Source organism: Hemitrygon akajei, chromosome 3 (genome assembly GCF_048418815.1).
Source record: "Hemitrygon akajei chromosome 3, sHemAka1.3, whole genome shotgun sequence".
In the NCBI taxonomy this organism is placed as follows: Eukaryota; Metazoa; Chordata; class Chondrichthyes; order Myliobatiformes; family Dasyatidae; genus Hemitrygon; species Hemitrygon akajei.
Genome location: NC_133126.1, coordinates 101,010,802 through 101,026,856, shown reverse-complemented (window position 1 = coordinate 101,026,856; position 16,055 = coordinate 101,010,802). Strand labels below are relative to the sequence as shown.

Below are 16,055 nucleotides of genomic sequence, written 5' to 3'. Positions count from 1 at the left end.
TACTTTAAATGACAATACCGAACCTGCTTCTACCACTTCTGCTGGAAGCTCGTTCCACACAGCTAACACTCTCTGAGTAAAGAAATTCCCCCTCGTGTTACCCTTAAACTTTTGCCCCCTAATTCTCAAATCATGTCCTCTTGACATGAGCCAGAGTAGGGGTGTCTAGGTTTAAGGGAGAGGGAGCAGATTTGAGGGGTAAATATTTCATACTAGTGAGACAGCACCTGGAACAAGCTCCAGAGAAAATGGTGGAGGCAGACAGGGCAACATTTAAGAGGCGTCTCGACAGGTTCTTAACTGAGCTGGTACCAAAGGGATATTATGGAATGATTGTCGGCAGAGATGTGGTGAGCCAAAAGGCCTGTTTCTATGCTGCACAATTCCGTGACTACATCCATTGAGCATTTGCAAACTTCCTCTCACATTAATTAACACTTTATGTTTCACTTAAATAAATTCTAAGTTAGAACCATAGAACACTGCAGCACAGTAGTGGCACTGGGTCCAATGTTGTTTGTCATATACATTAATGATGGGGTGATGGGGTGGTAAATCGGATTAGTAAGTATGCAGATGATACTAAGGTAGGTGGCCTTGTGGATAATGAAGTAGGTTTTCAAAGCTTGCAGAGAGATTTAGGTCAGTTAGAAGAGTGGGCTGAAAGATGGCAGATGGAATTTAATGCTGATAAGTGTGAGGTGCTACATTTTGGTAGTGTGAGGTGCTACATTTTGGTACGAATAATCCAAATAGGACATAAATGGTAGGGCATTGAAGAATGCAGTAGAACAGAGTGATCTAGGAATAATGGTGCATAGTTCCCTGAAGGTGGAATCTCATCTGGATAGGGTGGTGAAGAAAGCTTTTGGTATGTTGCCCTTAATAAATCAGAGCATTGAGTATAGGAGTTGGGATGTAATGTTAAAATTGTACAAGGCATTGGTAAGGCTGAATTTGGAGTATTGTGTACAGTTCTGGTCACCGAATTATAGGAAAGATGTCAACAAAATAGAGAAGATTTACTAGACTGTTACCTGGGTTTCAGCACCTAAGTTACAGGGAAAGATTGAACAAGTTAGGTCTTTATTTTTTGGAGCATAGAAGGTTGAGGGGGGACTTGATAGAGGTATTTAAAATTATGAGGGGGATAGATAGAGTTGACATGGATAGGCTTTTTCCATTGAGAGTAGGGGAGATTCAATCAAGAGGACATGAGTTGAGAGTTAGGGGGCAAAAGTTGAAGGGTAACACCAGGGGGAATTTCTTTACTCAGAGAGTGGTGGCTGTATGGAACGAGCTTCCAGTAGAAGTGGTAGAGGCAGGTTCAGTATTGTCATTTAAAGTAAAATTGGTTAAGTATATGGACATGAAAGGAATGGAGGGTTATGGGCTGAGTGCGGGTCAGTGGGACTAGGTGAGAGTAAGCGTTCGGCACAGACTAGAAGGGCCGAGATGGCCTGTTGCTGTGCTGTAATTGTTATATGGTTATAGTACAGGCCCTTCGGCCCTCCATGCTGTGCCGACCCATATATTCCTTAAAAAAGTACTAAATCCACACTACCCCATAACCCTCCATTTTTCTTTCATCCATGTGCCTGTCCAAGAGGCTCTTAAATACCCCTAATGTTTAGCCGCCACCACCATCCCTGGCAAGTCATTCCAGGCACCCACAACCCTCTGTGTAAAGAAACTTACCCCTGATGTCTCCCCTAAACTTCCCTCCCTTAATTTTGTACATATGCCCTCTGGTGTTTGCTATTAGTGCCCTGGGAAACAGGTACTGACTATCCGGCCTATCTATGCCTCTCATAATCTTGTAGACCTCTATCAAGTCCCCTCTCATTCTTCTATGCTCCAAAGTGAAAAGTCCCAGCTCTGATAACCTTGCTTCATATGACTTGTTCTCCAAACCAGGCAACATCCTGGTAAATGTCCTCTGCACCCTCTCCATAGCTTCCACATCCTTCCTATAATGAGATGACCAGATTTGAACACAATACTCTTAAGTGCAGTCTCACCAGAGATTTGTAGAGTTGCAACATGACCTCTCTACTCTTGAACTCAATCCCCCTCTTAATGAAGCCTAGCATCCCATAGGCCTTCTTAACTACCCTATCAACCTGTCCATCAACCTTGAGGGACGTATGGATTTGAATCTCAAGGTCCCTTTGTTCATCCACACTCTTAAGTAACTGACCATTAATCCTGTACTCAGTCTTCTGGTTTGTGCTTCCAAAATGCATCACCTTACACTTGTCCGGATTGAACTCCATCTGCCATTTTTCTGCCCAACTCTGCAGCCTGTCTATATCCTGTTGTAACCTTCGACAACCTATAGTTCCATCCACAACTCCTCCAATCTTCGTGTCATCCGCAAACTTACTCACTCATCCTTCCGCCTCTACATCCAGGTCATTTATAAAAATCACAAATAGCAGGGGTCCCAAGAGTCCCTGTGGCACTCCACTAGTCACCGACCTCCAGGCAGAATACTCTCCTTCTACAACTACCCTCTGCTTTCTTCCCTTAAGCCAATTTTTTATCCGAACAGCCAAGGTTCCACTTATCCCATGCCTCATGACTAGATAGTTCCTAGATAATAATTTGATGTTTTTTGACCTAAAGGACATGGATAGAAACATGGGGAGTTTGATTACCTGAGTGGCTCTTTTGAGTTTATCATATATACAATGGGCCAAAAGGCCTCCTTGTTCTATAAAGCATCGAATAATACAGCATAAAAACAGACCCTCTCAGCACAGCTCATCCATGCTGACCATGATGCTAATATTGGTCAGTCCAAATTTTCTGCAGTCAGTCCTATTCCTCTACGCCTTTCCAGTGCAAAACTTAAAATAAGCTGATCATGAAAGATATAGCCAGCATCTCAATGGAAAACCACATAAGTAACTCACGTGACTTGTTTCTCCAGAACTCTGACAGCAAAATAAATGCAATTGTGCACACTTCTGAAATACTGCATTTCCACATCTGAAAAATAGGATAAAATGCAGGCATTGGATCAATAAGACATAAAGGGGGAAAAAAAACTACATAAGGTTTATCTTTCACAAACAAGACATCCCGGTTAAAATGGCACTGCTGAACATGTGTGACAGCTTCCTGGTAGTCAACAATTGAAGAAATCAGACTTAGAACATCATATCAAATACCTTCTCCAAGGGAAATTGTGTTAAATTATCACCACAGTGAAGGTGTCATTTAGTGATAACTCACAAGGTGAGTTCGGGGGATGAATCGATGCAGATGGAGCTCTGATGCCCGTACAACTGAGCCAGGAGTGAGGTTAGATTGCTCTGGGTGGTGTAAGATGTCAGTGCCTGGGCAGAGGAGATTCGATTTTGTTGCTCGTACAACTGGCCTGGGTGCGAGGTTGAATTGATGAGTTTGAGAGTGGCTTCGAGCTGGGTCACTGGGCAGTGTGGTCTAGGCCCAGGGTCTTTTGCAGCAGCGGTGCCTGAGTCCTCGTGCGAGGTACAATGTGCTGTTTAGACAATGTAAACACTGGCCCAGATCAAATGCGAGAGCAGATTTTGGTCACTCTTCTCGATGTTCTCTCTTCTCTCCAGGGTGCCAGAGCCTTTCACTGCTTCATTGTTGAATCAATTTAAAACACTGGCCTAGATCGACTGAAAAGACTAAGTGTTGGTCACGACAAGAGCTGGTTTCACTTGCTCTCCACGATGGTCATTTCCATGCTGCCACTGCTGCTGTGCTCCATGCCTGATAATATGATGAACTAAAAATCGAAGCTTTGGGTCTACTCCGGGGTTCGGATCTGAGGATTCATTTTTCGCTCGGAATGCTGTTGCTCACCTCAATCATTTGCATGACTTCTATTTTTTTTCTCTTGCACATGTTGGTCTTTTTTTCTATTTTTATTCTTTTCTTTAAATTGAGTTCTTTTGCATTTCTTGCTTTGCGGCTAACTGTGCGCAAACAAATCTCAAGATTGTGTAATTTATACATTCTTTGATAATAAATGAATCTTGAATCTTAAAAGGTCCTTTGATCAAAGGCAGGAACTAAAGGCAGTTCCTTTGCTCATCTATAGATGGTGCTCTGCGATATGACAGTTTTGGCTCCAGTTTAAGACTCATCTAAAATATACCATAAAACCATAAGATAGAGTAGCACAAGGCCATTTGGCCCATCGAGCCTGCTCTGACATTTCATATTGGCTGATTGAATTTTCCTCTCAAAAGTTGGTGTGTCAAGAAGGTAGAAGGCCCTCATTAAAGGCCCTCTTCGCATTACTGTACAGTCCATGAACTCTACCTAGTTATTTGTATTTTGGACTTTTTTAAAAATTGTAGTGGTTTGTGTCTTGCACTGTACAGCTGTCACAAAACAAGTTATTTTTAATAAGATATAGGAGCAAGTTAGGCCATTTGGCACATCAGGCCTGCTCCACCATTGGCTGATCCAATTTTCCTCTCAGTCCCAATCTCCTGCCTTCTTCCCGTATCCCTTCATGCCCTGACCAATCAAGAATCATTCAAACTCTGCCACGAATATACACAAGCAGCCTCCACAGCTGCCTGCGGCAAAGAATTCCACAGATTCACTACTCTCTGGCAAAAGAAATTCTTCCTCATCTCCATTCTAAAAGGACGCCCCTCTATTCTGAGAGCTGTCCCTCTGGTCTTAGACTCTCCCTATCTTAGGTGTTACATACCCCGTAATGGGTTCAAAGAACCAGCAGAAATGGAACACACCCGGAGTCTAGTTTTGCTATAAACAAAACACTATTTATTAGTATCTACATAATACAATAATAATAACCAGATAAATCAAACTGGTTAGCAGAGTTTATGCATACATAAGTGTGTAAATATAAAACCCCAAACTTCAAGCTCAGGTGGTAAATGATACAGTCTCACGATGGTATAGGAATGAAGTCAGTTCAGTTCATACCGAGTTGAGTAGATTTGGGGGGGGGTGATTCGTTTTCCAAGTAAGTCGATGCCGCCGATTCTGCCCACGTTGTCCTCCGAAGTCCTGTTAAAGTCACTGACTGTGACCACACTAAAGGGTACCATCTTCACGCAGTAAAGCTATCAACCCAGGCAAGGGTTAAACACACCAATAGCATTCCACCAGTCACCCCTTTTCCACACTGCGAGCAAAACCCACCCTTTCATGGGCACTCAAGGCTCATTCAGTGTCTATTTCTTCTGTGTGTCTGTGTATCTTGTGTGTCCGTCTGAAAAGCCAGCTGACCTTGTATATATCCCAAACATGCTGAATGCCAGCTGCCCATTATATAGCTCCACCCTTCCATAAACATGGCAACTCACGAGCTGTTTGGTGCTCTCTCTCTCTCTCTGAATCAGTGTACACATACTCTCTCTCTCTTTTAAAAGGCATTGTCCATTTTGAATAAACCTTAGGATCTCGTCACATAGGAAACATCCTCACCACATCCACTCTACCAATACCTTTCACCATTCGTTAAGTTTCAATGAGGTCATCCCTCAATCTTCTGAAGTTTAGTCAATACTGACCCAGAGCCATCAAATACTCTTCACATGACAGGCCATTCAATCCTGTAATAATTTTCGTGAATTTCCTTCGAACCTTCTTCAGTTTCAGCACATCCTTTCTAAGATAAGGGGGCCCAAAACCATTCACAATATTCCAAGTGAGGCCTCACCAGTGCTTCATTAAGTCTCAACGTTACATCCTTGCTTTTATATTATAGTCCTCTTAAAATAAATGCCAAAATCACATTTACCTTCCTCACCACAGACTCAACCTGCAAATTAACCTTTCGGGAATCCTGCACAAGGACTCCCAAGTCCCTTGCGTCTCAGTTTTTTGTATTTTCTCTCCATTTAGAAAATAATCAACCCTTTCATTTTTTCTTCTAAAGTGCATGACCAAACACTTCCTGACATGTATTCCATCAGCCATTTCTTTGCCCATTCTCCTAATTTGTCTAAGTCCTTCTGTAGCCTATTTCCTCAAACTACCTGCACCTTGACCTATCTCCATAGTGCCTGCAAACTTTGCAACAAAGCTACCAATTCCATCATCTAAATCACTGACATATAACGTAAAAAGAATTGGTCCCAACACAGACCCTGTGCAACACCACTAGACAGCCAACCAGAAAAAGCTCCCCTTATTCCCACTCTCTGCCTCCTGCCAATCAGCCACTGCTTCATCCATGTTAGAATCTTCCCTGTAATAGTTATTTTCAATTTTTGCGCCAGTTAGAGTTAGAGATTAATTCCCAAACATTTAATCAGAGAAACACATTTATGATTGGAATTCAATGTTTTTCCTATCTCTAAAAACAAAGGAAATATATAGTAAAACAGGCAGTATCAGAGGAGTACTAATTAACAGTATTATTCATTGGTATTGTTGAAAACCGTATTTTTTAAAATAATACATTTTATAAGATTTGTAGTTTTAACAAGCACATCTATTTTTCATAGTATGCAATGGTTCATCTCCACTCTCTGGCAGAAAGCAGTATAACAGCTAAACTAAGTTTATCACCTTTCTCATTTTTCATCAGCTAGGTATTAACACACTACACATATGTGATTGCTTCAATTATGTAGCCTATAAACTAGTTTATTCCTTTTTAAGGAACTTTTTATTTTATCTTGAAAAGTGATGGATTTTTCATCTTTTCTTTGCTTCTTTTTTCTTGTCTTCGCATTCTAAGCACCATTTCTCAGCTTTTTAGTTTGCTTAGTATTCATATGTTTGTTTTTACAAGCTACGTTGCAATTAAAGACTGCCCATCATTTCTAACTCCCAGAAGAACTCTTAAGAATCAGAAAATAAATAGAGCTCCAACAATATGCATTCAGGGGTGCTCTTCTGCACACTCTTGGTTATTTGAATTATTGTCACCTTTCTGTAAGCTTGAACCAGTCTGATCATTCTCTGCTGACCCCTCTTATTAACAAGACATTTTTGCCCAGACAGCCACTCACTGGATGCTTTTTGTTTTTTGCACCACGTTCGAAACTCTAGAGACTCTTTGTATGCAAAAATCCCAAAAGATCAGCATTTTCTGAGATACTCAAATCACCCCATCTGGCATCAATAATCATTCCACAGTCAAAGTCACTTAGATCACATTTCTTTCTCATTCTGGTATTTGGTCTGAACAACTGAACCTCTTGACCAAATCTGCATGTTTTTATGTATTGAGTTGCTACCACAGAATAGATTGATTAGATATTTGCATTAACAAGAAGTGTACAGGTGCGCCTAATAAAGTGGCCACTGAATGTAGAAATTGAGTTATCTCAAATTGTTGAACTCAGTATTGGCTGGAAAACTGCTCTGTGCAGAAATAGAAGATGGTGTGTGGTCTATGCTTATATTGGGTCTCACTGGAATCAAACAAGAGGCCATGAACAGAACAGGAATGGAATTGAGTATTAATGTGACAGCAGACTGGAAGGTCACAGGTGAACCTGTGCACTGAGCACATGTCCTCCGAAAGCACTCATTCAATCTATATTTTGTTTCTCCAAAATAGAGGAAACAACAATGCAAACACTAAATCTAGTGCAGGAAGTTGTAAATGCAAGTGAAACTGAACAATTTGATTTGGTTCCTGGAAAGTGAGAAGGGACAAAGTGAAAGTAGAGTTTGTTTGGCAAACTGCAGTCAGTAGAGGAATGATTAGTGGAGACTGAAGATTTTAACGTAGTCGCACAGACCCTTCAGAATGCCAAAAAGGAGAAGAAGGAAAGATGTGACAGCAGAAGTCTCAATGAAGGTGAAATAAACTGTTAAGAATGATTCACTAAAGCAAAGGTTAGTAGGGTGGAAGAGGGATCTTTTTCCTCTCTTTCAAGGAGAGAGCACGAGGGCATTTCCTGCGGCTCTTGAGGAAATACGGTCTGCCTCAGGAATTGCTGCTGCAATTCTACACTGCAGTCATTGAGTCTGTCCTGTGCACCTCCATCATTGTGTGGTTTGGAGCCGCCACCAAGCAGGATAGAACCAGACTACACGCACAGTGAGGATTGCCGAGCGCATCATTGGAGCCTCCCTGCCCTCTATTGTGGACCTGTACTCTTCCAGGTTGAAGAAGAGGGCGGGGAACATCATAAAGGACTCCTCCCATCCTGCGCACAGACTGTTTGATCTGCTTCCGTCTGGTAGGCGCTTCAGATCCCTCCAGACTAAGACTAATAGGCACTGGAGAAGTTTTTTCCCTACTGCGGTCACTTTACTGAACAGTTAACTGCCAGTTAACTGTCAGCTAACTATTACTTGGATTGCACTACCTGTATGTACAATTTATATTTTCATTTATATTTATCATTATTATTGTTATGAGCAGAGAGACAACATCTGCCGGAAGTAAATTCCTTGTATGTGCATAGGTACTTGGCGATTAAAGTCTAATTCTGATTCTGATTAATGTAAGAAATAACAAATGTATTCAAGGTCTCTGTCAACTATAACTGTCACGGGGCACTCATATGGAAATTCCTGGTTTCCGGTGACGTCATTGTCGAGAATGGCAGCTTAAGTTACTAGCTCCTCTGGAAAAACACATATTAAGCCCTATTAACCCGTCAAATATAGTATTTTTCAAAAAATATTTGAATTCAAAAGAGGGGCAAGAATAGGGAAAAAGAACGGAAATTTAAAAAGCGACACTGCGGTGCCTGCGTCTGAGAGGAGTGCAGTGAGCGGCTCTCCTAACTGACCGCGTGCGAGCAAGGCGGCTGCCGGGCCTCGTTCAGACGAAGCGGCGAATATGTTTGAAATCCTGAAAGAAATAATGGAGGTCCAGAAAGATATAAAGCAGCAGCTCCGTGATATTAAGGCAGAGCTCGCCAGTGTTAATCAAAAAATAGCGGTGGCAGAGACCCGCATTGAGAAGGTGGAAGATCGCGTTCAAAACGTGGAACAGATACATCACCAAGAAGGTAAACTGCTTGATCTGGAGGGAAGATCACGGCAGAAAAATATCAGAATCCACAACGTTCCCGAAGGAGCGGAGTTTGTTGGAAAGTTACTGCGGGACTCGCCGGAGCTTCCTCCGGCTATGAAGCTGGAAGTCGAAAGAGCCCACCGCGCGCTCGTTCCAAAACCTACCGAGGATGGAAAGCCACGATCAATTATAATTAAATTCCTTCGGTACAGTACCAAGGCGGAGATTCTATGAAGGGCCTGGGGTAAGAAGAGAGTGTTTTTAGAGGATAAATTAATATATTTCGACCAAGATTACCCCCCCGCCGTGGTCCTCCAGAAATGCAAAGAATACTCCGAAGTAAAGCGAGTACTAAAGCAAAATAAGATTAGATTTCAAACTCCGTACCCTGCTAAACTTCGAGTGTTTTATGACTACGGGACGCAGTTGTTCCAGACAGTGGAAGAGGCGACTACAGACATGAAGGCCAGAAGGTTGTCCGTCAGCATGACCAAAACGAAAGAAAGCCTGGCTGAGGAATTGTCTCACACGGTTTGGGAAATAGTGCGAGAATCGAGAAGGCAGGAGATGGGAGGAAGCCGAGAGAAACATATCAGGAAGAGACCGGGAGTTTCCCAAAGACAGTCCTCACCCCTTTCAGAAGATCCATAAGGTTTGGCTAACTTTAAAAATGCTGAGAAGCTAAACAGAAACAAAAGTACACGGTGATATACCTATCTCGAGAAATACTTATTATAATGTGGATTTTATATTACTTAGTTCTTATTCTTTATTCGCTCACTTACTCCTTTTTCCCCACCAAAATGAGAATATATATATATGTATAGATGTGCATATATGTATATGTGTGTGTGTGTATATATGTATATGTGTGTATGTATGTATATATATATATGTGTGTGTGTGTGTATATGTGTATGCATGTATATATATTTGTGTGTGTGTATATATAGGAGTACACAGGGAAACCTTTTCTGTGTAATGGATTTGTTCACTGACTTTTATGAATACAGCAATGGGGGCCCTCAACTCACAAATATGAGGGATTATCCCCCACAGCTAGACATTTCCTCTAGCTCAACGAAGGGTCATTTACTAAAGACCTCAGCCTTGGGAGCACACGTTCGTTGCCATTTTTGTTATTATTTGAGTTTCTTGGTTCTTATTTGTTCAGGGAGTAGATCCATTAAGTTTTATTCTAATTTTAATGAGACATTGACAGATAAATATAGATGGCTAAGGACAAGGTAAAATTTATTTCTTTTAATGTAAATGGGCTATTAAATCCAATCAAACATAATAGAATTTTATCCAAAATGAAAAAAGAACAAGCCCATGTAGTATATTTACAGGAAACTCATTTAAGTGATAATGAGCATAAAAAACTAAAGAGAATGGGCTTCACTAATCTGTTTTTCTCCTCATATAAATCAGGACATAGGAGAGGAGTTGCTATTCTTATCTCAAGTAAGCTAAATTTTGAAAAAATATTTGAAATCGGAGCTAAAGAAGGCAGATATATTCTGGTAAGGGGGAATATAGACGGCAATTCAGTTACTCTATTGAATATATACGCACCCCAGGGAAGTGATATTGGTTTCTTTCAGAAAATTACAGACATTATGGTAATGAAAACAGAAGGTCTCCTGATATGTGGGGGAGACTTAATTTACAATTACAACCAAACTTAGACTCTTCCAATAGAAAAACCTATGAAACAAAATCTTTACATAAGAAAGTTAATACACTTTTTGAGGATGTTGGTTTAATTGATATATGGAGGGACCTTTTCCCTGACAGAAGGGATTACACTCATTACTCTGCTCCACATTCTGTATATACAAGAATAGACTATTTCATAACATTTGGAAAAGACAAAGACAAAATAAACACCTGTGGAATTAGGACAATAGATGTAAGTGACCATGCACCTATATATTTATCTGTTGATTTTGACCTACAACCAAAGAATACTATTTGGAAACTAAATTCAAGTCTACTCAATGATCCGTACTTTAAGGGACAAATTAAAAAAGAAATTGGTCTCTACTTAGAATCTAATGACAATGGAGAGGCTTCACCTCCCATTTTATGGGATACTCTGAAGGCAGTCTTAAGAGGGAAAATTATAGCGATATCTTCATATAAGAAAAAAAAAGGAATAAAACATTAGCGGAATTACAAAATAAACTGAAGGAACTAGAAAAAAAACACAAATTGAATTTGGCACAGGATACATTAGGGGAAATTAAAAGAATTAGGAATGAAATAAATAATTTGGCTATGCAAGAAATCAGGAAAAACTTAATGTTTCTGAAACAGAGACATTATGAAAGTGGATCGAAATCTATGAAAATACTGGCGTGGAAACTGAAAAAGATAGCAGAAAATACAATTCATAGAATTAGGGACCCAAGAACGAAAATGATTAAAAAAAATAAGCTAAGTGAAATTCAAGAAGCTTTTGAAGTGTTTTACAAAATGCAATATTCCAAAGTTCCGGGGGAAGCATAACCCAAATTGACACCTTCTTGAATTCTCTAGAGTTACCCACTTTAAGCGAAGAACAAAATAGAAGGATGACTGCTGACATAACTGAAGTTGAATTAAAAGCTGCAATTGGTAGGCTTAAATTAAGCAAGTCACCAAGATCAGATGGGTATACGGCAGAGTGGTACACAGAATTTAAAAATGAGTTAATTCCTGTTTTACTCTCCACACTGAACTAGGCTCTAAAAAAGGCACAAAGGCCACGCGGATGGAAGGAAGCGATAATCTCATCTATACCAAAAGAAAGCAAGGATAAAATGGAATGTGGGTCATTTAGACCAATATCTGTTCTTAATGTAGATTATAGGTTATTTACCTCCATCATGGCCAAACGATTAGAGGAGTTTCTACCCATACTGATACGTAATGATCAGACAGGTTTTATACGACAACGCCAGACTCAAGACAACATACAAAGGACACTTCACATTATGGATCATATACAAAAAAAAAATCGAAGCAATAGTGATAAGCATAGACGCTGAAAAAGCATTTGATTCAGTTAATTGAAATTTCCTTTACAGAGTTTTACATAGATTTGGCTTCCAAGACACAATTATTAAAACTATACAAACACTATATGACAATCCTACTGCTAGGATTAAAATCAATGGATATTTATCAAATAGTCTTACCCTAGAAAGGGGCACGAGACAGGGTTGTGCATGGTCATAACTACTCTTCGCGCTATATCTAGAACCATTAGCTCAATACATCAGACAAAATGAAGATATCAGGGGAATTACTATTAAGGGGACAGAGCATAAATTGGCTTGTTATGCAGATGACATTTTGATCTATCTAGGGCAACCAACATACTCTTTACCTAATTTGATGCAATCCTTTGAACAATATGGTCAATTCTCAGGATACAAGACCAACATAGATAAAACCCAATTACTTTCATATTACTATAGCCCACCAAGAGAAATTGAAAGTCGATACCCCTAGGCATGGCACACAGTCTTTCAAATATTTGGGCATCATTATGCCAAAAGATTTGGCAAAATTATCAGAATGTAATTATCAGCCTTCATATAAAAAAAAATTAAGGAAGATGTGGCAAGATGGAGCCTGATTCCTTTTCTCAGTCTCAGTTCAAGGATTGAGTCTATTAAAATGAATATACTGCCCAGACTGTTATATCTCTTTCAGACCCTACCAATAGAGATTAATCAAAATCAATTCAATGAATGGAACAAGATGCTATCAAAGTATATTTGGCAGGGTAAAAGGCCTAGAGTTCGTCTCAAAACTTTGTAATTAGCAAAGGAAAAGGGGGGATGGGGCTTGCCTTCTCTTAGAGATTATTATTTTGCAGCACAGTTGAGAGCTGTGATATGTTGGTGCAACCCATCATATGACACTCAATGGAAAAACATTGAGGAGCGGGTACTTCCCATCCCCATACAAGCAATTTTGGCTGATAACAACCTGCAAAGGTACATAAATACTATTGATAACCCATGGGTGAAATTGACTCTTAAAATATGGAAAACTACTATAAAAGAATATAATCTAGAGGCAGATATTGCAATTCTTTTTTTTAATTTTTTTAAAATGCATTTTCTACAACACTACAGATAAGAAAAAAACCCCAAACCAAAATAAAAAATTAATAGTGCAAAAATAAACATACAATAATAATATAATACAAAAAAGATAATTGAGAAAGCACCCAAATTGAAGTCATGTAAAGTTAGAATCCTCCCCAAGCCCCACAACAAAAAAAAAACTCCAGACCCAACCACAACACAATATAGAGAATAAAAATCAGGACAATCAAACCCCCAAAACTGTAAATACGCTTAAAAACAGAAAATAATAATGCCTACTACCAAAAAAAAGAGCTGAAAGTAAGGGACTGGAAAAAAAACCTTAATTAAGAGGAAGGTTATGAAAGTACTCAATAAAAGGTCCCCAGACCTTATGAAACTTTATATCCAAATTAAGAATTGAATAATGAATTTTTTTCAAGGTCTAAACAGGACATATCATTAAGCCACTGAGCATGCGTGGGCGGGGCAACATCTCTCCATCTAAGGAGGATTAAACGTCTAACCAGGAGAGGGGCAAAAGATAATATTCGTCACTTAGTCGAACTCAAACGTATATCTGTTTCACCCAAAAGACCAAACAGAGCAGTTAAAGGGTTAGGTTCTCAGTGGTGATTCAGAATACAGGATAAAGTTATAAAAACGTCTTTCCAAAATTTCTCTAAACCAGGACAGGACCAATACATATGAATAAGAGAAGCCTCACCCCTCTTGCATTTATCACAAAGAGGACTAATATTAGGGTAAAATCGAGATAATTTAGATTTAGACATATGGGCTCTATGAACAATCTTAAACTGTAAAAGGCAATGGCGAGCACAAAGAGAGGTTGAATTAACCGATTTGAGAATCAAGTCCCAAATCTCATCAGATAAAGAGATATTTAAATCATGCTCCCAAGCCATTCTAATTTTATCCACAGGGGCATGCTAATTTACGGCATGCATCCGTAAGCATGCTAATTTATCATGAATAAATGATATTAAACCTTTACCCAGTGGATTAATAGAAAGAAATAAATCCATAACATTTTTCTCGGGCATTTCAGGGAAGTTAGAAATTAAAGGATTAATAAAATGTCTAATTTGGAGATATCTAAAAAAATGGGCAACAGGCAGATTGAACTTAGCAGAGAGCTGTTGAAAAGATGCGAAGCGATTATCAATAAAAAGATCTTCAAAATGTCTAATGCCCTTCCTATACCAATCATAGAATGTTGAATCATACATAGTAGGTAAAAAAAGATGATTATGTAAGATAGGACTAGAAAGGGAAAAACCATAAAAACCATAAAATTTCCTAAACTGAGCCCATATTCACAGTGTCTAACAAGAGGATTAACAATTAGTCTAGACAAACTAGTAGGGAGTACAGAGCCAAGAAGTGCAGAAATAGATAAATCTTCAGTAGAACTCAACTCCATTGCCACCCAATTAGGGCACTCAGGTTGGCCATGAAAAAAAGACCAAAAGGTAGTACAACGTATGTTAGCTGCCCAATAATATAAACGAAAGTTAGGTAAGGCCATGCCACCCTCTTTTTTAGATTTTTGAAGATAAACTTTATTAATTCTAGAACGCTTATTCTTCCACAGATATGACGAAATAATAGTCTAAGGAATCAAAAAAGGTTTTAGGAATAAAAATTGGGATTGATTGAAATAAATATAAAAATTTAGGGAGAACATACATTTTAACAACATTAATACGACCTACCAAGGACATAGATAGAGGTGACCATTGTGACAAACTCTGTTTGTAGTATATAAAAGATTGGCAAAATTTTCACGAAAAAGATCTTTAAACTTCCTTGTAACTGCAATCCCAAGATAAGTAAACTGATTATGAACTACTTTAAAAGGGAGGTCACGAAATGCTAATTCTTGTGCTTCTTTATTAATTGGGAAAAGTTCACTCTTATGTAAATTAAGTTTATAGCCAGAAAACTGGCTAAACTGATCAAGAAGTGAAAACATTGGAGGTAAGGATGTGGATGGATTTGAAAGAAAAAGTAATAAGTTATCAGCATAAAAAGAAACTTTATGCTCAACACCCCCCCTCCAGATCCCGGTCAGTTCAGGACAGCTTTGGAATGCTATTGCCAGAGGTTCTATAGCCAAATCAAAGAGAAAGGGACTTAAAGGGCATCTTGACGGGTGCCACGTTTGAGGTTAAATAACTGGGATTGTTGAAAATTAGTCAAAACAGAGGCAGTGGGACACAGATACAGCAATTTAATCCAAGAGATAAAACTTTGACCAAAGTCAAATTTTTCTAAAACTGCAAAGAGGTAGTTCCATTCTATACGATCAAATGCTTTCTCCGCATCGAGGGAAATAACGCATTCAGGAATCCCAGTTGAAGGTGAATATAAAATGTTAAATAAACGCCGAATATTAAAAAAAGGAAGACGGTTTTTAATAAAAACAGTTTGATCATCAGAAATAATAGAGGGAATAACAGTTTCTAATCTATGAGCCAAAACTTTGGCCAAGATTTTAACATCAACGATATTGCAATTCTTAAATGGTGTGCATATGACTCGGATTTTACACCAAATAAATTGGATGCTAGATTTAAGGACCGGACAGCTAAAGGAATAACAGTTCTTTGCAACTTAATGAAAGAAGGAACACTGTTCAGTTTTGAAATGCTTAAAGAGAAACACTTATTAGAAAAACAAGATTTTTATCGGTACTTACAGATGCAACAGTATGTTAATAAGACACTTAAAAATGTAACCAAGGCAAATACATGCTTGATAGAGCTCTTTAGAAAAGCATATAATTCAGATAATGGTAGTAGAATCATTTCAAGCATGTATAAGGGGTTGTCAAATCTTAAAACACATTCGACTTCATTCATTAAAACAAAATGGGATAAGGAAGGAGGGATAATTATATCTGAGGAAGAATGGACAACAATATGGAGATATCAATGGAAGTGTACCAATTCACAGAAATGGAGGGAGTCTGGATGGAAAAACTTGATAAGATATTTTAT

General features: G+C 38.9%; 1 protein-coding gene across 2 annotated transcripts in view; it reads right to left on the bottom strand.

The window, feature by feature from the left end:
* cdan1 (codanin 1) overlaps positions 1 to 16,055 on the bottom strand; it is a 217,538-nt gene that overhangs the window by 164,747 nt on the left and 36,736 nt on the right. For both annotated transcript variants that reach the window (XM_073040499.1, XM_073040500.1), the window contains exon 6: positions 2,919 to 2,994. In XM_073040499.1, the coding sequence (XP_072896600.1) occupies positions 2,919 to 2,994 (76 nt within the window). The remainder of the gene's footprint in view (positions 1 to 2,918; positions 2,995 to 16,055) is intronic.